This window comes from Electrophorus electricus, chromosome 1 (assembly GCF_013358815.1).
Source record: "Electrophorus electricus isolate fEleEle1 chromosome 1, fEleEle1.pri, whole genome shotgun sequence".
In the NCBI taxonomy this organism is placed as follows: domain Eukaryota; kingdom Metazoa; phylum Chordata; class Actinopteri; order Gymnotiformes; family Gymnotidae; genus Electrophorus; species Electrophorus electricus.
Window position 1 is genome coordinate 3,287,204 of NC_049535.1, and position 4,545 is coordinate 3,291,748.

Below are 4,545 nucleotides of genomic sequence, written 5' to 3' on the forward strand. Positions count from 1 at the left end.
ATCATACTGTCATTCTGTCAAGTTAAAATCCTGATATACCTAACAGCTGCCAGATCCTCTTGTGATATTTATTCTTGAAGGAACATTTTGTTTGTGTGTGTGTGTGTGTGTGTGTGTGTGTGTGTGAGAGAGAGAGAGAGAGGGAGAGAGAGAACTTTCTTTTCAGTGAAGGTCTAATTTAACTCTCCAAATGCAGCACTCAAGATAATTTATATGTATATTTCCATATAATTTATTGGTGACATTCCTCCATGTTTAGCTTTCAGTGGATAGCACAACTTTCCATTACTGTCACTGTTTACAGTGTTCAATACATATGAAGCAGTACGTTTTGCAACTAACTTTACAAGTGACCAATAATCTGTCTATTAGCTTCTAGACAACCAAAAATATTTTTGGATCTCAACCCAGAGAGTCCATATTCACTCTTTTCTTCACATGTCACAAATGATGCAGTTTTTATTTTAATCATTCACAAAGCAATATTTGTGAACAAAGTAATATTCTCTGACACTTGAAACTGTAGTAACTATGTCATCAATAACTTAGCAAGTGAAAAAAATAAATATGCATAACATTAGTAATATACAAAGTACTTCTCATTGCAGTTTAAGGACAGTAGACTACCACATGTATGTTTTTATCTGTTTTTATGTGTATTGTTGCCTCCTACTTTATATGTTAATGAGAAAAAAAGTGCTTTTCTGGACACCATTATCTATAAAGTCCTGTAGTACAACAACATAACACATCTTCGGCATTGTCAAGCACTTCCAAACGTTTGCTAATTTCATTTAAAAAAAAAACAAAAACAACAATTTGCTTAAGAATGAAAAAAAATGTTCAAAATAACTGTATACAACTATATACAATAATTACACATCTTGCAGATGTCTGAAAACATCCAGCAGTATTACATTTTGGTCACATAAATGTATTTGGACTGTCAAAAAAAAAAAAGACATTTGTCAAAAAAAAAAGATATTTATCACAAAGAAAAAAGAAAGAAAGAAACAGTTCTGTCAGTATAAAGAAAAGACTTTTACATCTAAAACAGTAGCACATCAATGATAAAAGTCCTCCTTAAAATCGCCTGATTCCAAGGCAGCTTTTCCTCGTTTTACTTTTTTGTTATGTTTGACAGACGAAGTCTCTGGCAGTAGCACAGGCTCCGCTCTGTGGGTGTCCGCCCTTCTGCTGGGGCCCTTACCCCCCCGATGCCCTCTCCTTCTCCGCTCGGCTCGGCCCACGTGGGCCTGCCGGGAGCCCGCCTGATGCTGTTTGCTCTGCAGGAGACGCACCATCTCGTGGTCCTTGTTGCCCAAGACGCGGGGCAAGAAGAGGGAAGCTTTGTCGGTGCTCCTCGTCTTGAAGCCCCTCCTGGGCCGACCCTTGCCGTTGATGGACACGTACCACTGCTTCCTGGCAAGGGCTCGCCGCTTGCTACTGCTGCCTCTGCTAGGTCCCACAGAGGGCGGCTGTGTGGTGGAGTGGTGTCTCGATGCATACGTGTTGTAGCCTAGCTCATGGATCCGCTCCAGAAACTCACACTCTTTGTTAAAGACTTCCTGAAGGGCAAAGGAGTTAATGTCAGTGTGAACCTTTCATAGTTTGAACCATGTGGTTCAGAGGAATCTGTCATTTTTATTTCTGTGTACCAATTTACAAACAAGGCTAAAGATCATAATCTCTTGTTGGATCGGAAATTGACGGCAGTGGCAATAAACCTCAGCTGTCATTTTTGGAATAGCACTTATAATCAAATATTTGTCTGATTCTCTGACTGTTTTCTAGAAGCTGATACATAACACGCAGAAACAAAACAGCCACAAAATCACACACAAAACATCTTCTACTGCTACACGTGCACAATAACCTCTAAACCAGTTTAATTCTCTGCGCACTATTATTTTTATTTTGAGATTAAAATTTTTAAAACGTGTCTCATTTTTACCAATTCAGTATTATATGGCCATACACGATACGCATGAAAACTCCACCATGTGGCCACGGAATCAAATTGCTCTGCTTGTCATCTGAGCAAATTACTTGCTCCACATCTACAGATTGGTTTCCAGTGTGACGTAACCCTTACCGAGGCATATAGGCGACCTTTCTCATTCATGGCTAAGTATCTTCCAGAGAACAGACCCCTGATCGCTACCACCCCAACGTCGACAGCCGTGATCTCCAGTATACCTAGAAGAACAGACGAATGTGTCATTCAGCGTGGTATAAAAGTCATTCTTTAAACGTCACAATAAACGACAGAGGCACGCGCGGAATTAAGGAGGTCCTTGGTTTCGTATCAATGCATGGCGCTAATAAAACAGCCTATTTAATTTCATGAATGTATAGAGGTGAGTGGATGTGAGTGTATAAGCGATATCCGATGAGATCTCTTTATGTGGCTGAACCCTGGGGCATGTCTCGCGCTCTCGTTAAAGGCCTGCAGAACTACTGCTGCAAATTACTCTTCCTATTATGAGCAGGAAAAGTACCTTGTCGGCTTACACAAAGACCGAGTCACGATTTACTGAGAGCTTGACAGAGTTGGATCAAACCTTGGCTAAGGTCAAAGAGATTTGCTTCTAAACAACTGTCGAATGACTCTGACGTTTAAGGTTCCCTATACCCTCAAACATTACGCTCCGTTGTTTACTGTCCTTTCCAAAATAAAAAAGAAATAAGCGGGGAAAAATTTAATAAATAATATATCACTTTAAGCGCGGTTTTACCATGTTTATTTTTATATGCAAGTTATACCTCTCTGCACTGATTGAGTTACGACCTACAGAACAACTCCCGACAAACCAATCCTGTTGCAAACATGCTGACAGATAAGATACACAAACACTAAATGCCGCTTTAAGTAGATGTGTATTCTCCTCTTTTGCGGTGATTAATGGCTTTCTTCATTCTAGTCTCTCGAATAATCATCCGTTTATAGGATAAATACATCCGTTCTCTGTCATTATGTTAAAGTGTCTGCTAAATCCTATTTTCATATGGAAATGCGCATCCTCTCAGTGTTTGGATTTGGCTAATTGGAAACTCCTGCCTGACAAATGACTGCAGAATTGAGATAAAAACCGATCAGCTAAAACAACGGCCCCAAGCCCCCGGGTGTCACGGAATAAGCTTGACATGTCAGAGTCATGATATAAGTAAAACACTCGCAAGCGATTAGGAGCGTGTTCCTAACGTAAAAAAAAACACACGTTAAAAACCTATTTTGACAAAAACGCCAATATAATTTAATTAAATTATCAGTGCGTGATATCAGAATCTGTTTAATGTTTTATGCACTTTTCCAAAGTCACTGCTCATACAGTTGCTGATACGTTTATTTTTACTTATATATGACTTTTTTGCTGACATTTTTGCCGATGAAGCCCTGTTTGGTTTCTTATTTTACTTCCGAGGGTAACTGAAGATATATTCTGAAGGATACTTCTTAAGGTGTATGTGTTAGTTAGGAGTTTTACAACGGATGTTTCCGTTGTTTATTGATTAGTGGGACTGTAAAACGTTTTCAGTAAAGTTTTGGTACAGTTTCCTGTCACATGAGCGATGTAAACAAATGCTTGGAAAGTACGAAGCTATTCCCGCGTTTAAATTCTCCGAACATGAATTTGAGGAGCGTGTACTTACTGAATGGGTTGTCTTCTTCAAGAGACCCGTCTATTTTTCCATTTGGGTGAATTTGCAAATGGTATTTTGTGGCGCAGTAAAGTTTTCTGCGTCGTGGAGCTCCTCCGAGGTGTTCGTAAACCCCACCGCGTCCTCCAGCATCTCTCCGCTGCCTTGGGTCACACGCCTGGCCCCTGGCACAAGGCGCCCGCGGGGTCCTGGCCACCCTCACAGCCAGAGATTCCTGCACACTGGTATCCAAGAAGCTCAGCAACAACAAGAGCTGAATTATAACCATTGTGGCATGGCCGGATATCGGCAAAATCTCGCAGGAATACAAAGAGCTGGCACTCGGGGTCCCATCAAAGAAGTAGCATTTGCCTGCGATCCAGTCCACGGAACATATGAAAGTTTATGTATCCCAGTGTCCTGTCTTTAATCTGCTGTATTCTGGTTTCGGAATAGCCCTGGCCATTTATTAGAGCCGGCGTGCTGACAGCAGCGTGGGCTCCTCTCGGCGGTGGTCATAGGTTCAACTCTCCTCTCCAAGCAGACTGTATCTGCCCGAGGAAGAGGAAAAAGCCCCTGGATTTCACAAGGAGGCTATCGTGAGATTTCGCTGATCGACAGTGCGCACAGGAATAAAGAACCTTCCTGTAACAATAGCCTGAGGCCCGACCAATTGATACAAAGAAAAGGGGAGGCAAGGTATCAGTCTTGTGTGAACCAAGAGGTTGCAGCGTGGATAAAATTACACAGCATTACACACGGCGGCTTACTGCGGAAAACCGCATCACAAAGAGCGAGCCATCCGAGGGCAGAGTTTTCTTCTTTTGAAAGATCCAAAAGGCCAATTATACATCCGAAAATTATACACTGTGGTCTTAAGGCATGAGCATTGCCCTGTGGCTG

General features: G+C 41.5%; 1 protein-coding gene across 1 annotated transcript; it reads right to left on the reverse strand.

Annotated features, from left to right (window-relative positions):
• Positions 1-1,064: 1,064 nt before the first annotated feature.
• On the reverse strand, positions 1,065-3,937 carry fgf3 (fibroblast growth factor 3). The gene is made up of 3 exons (XM_027010906.2): positions 3,655-3,937; positions 2,096-2,199; positions 1,065-1,568 (listed from the first exon to the last, which is right to left on the reverse strand). The coding sequence occupies exons 1-3, from the start codon at positions 3,929-3,931 to the stop codon at positions 1,065-1,067; spliced, it is 885 nt and encodes a 294-aa protein (XP_026866707.2). The 5' UTR covers positions 3,932-3,937.
• Positions 3,938-4,545: the final 608 nt, after the last annotated feature.

Excerpts from the sequence above, each read along its gene's own strand:
- fgf3 (XM_027010906.2), bottom strand. The coding sequence starts at position 3,931 with ATGGTTATAATTCAGCTCTTGTTGTTGCTGAGCTTCTTGGATACCAGT. Across the intron at positions 2,200-3,654 it reads TGAAGAAGACAACCCATTCA|GTATACTGGAGATCACGGCT; the intron begins GTAAGTACACGC and ends CTGTTCTTCTAG. Across the intron at positions 1,569-2,095 it reads AAGGTCGCCTATATGCCTCG|GAAGTCTTTAACAAAGAGTG; the intron begins GTAAGGGTTACG and ends TTTGCCCTTCAG.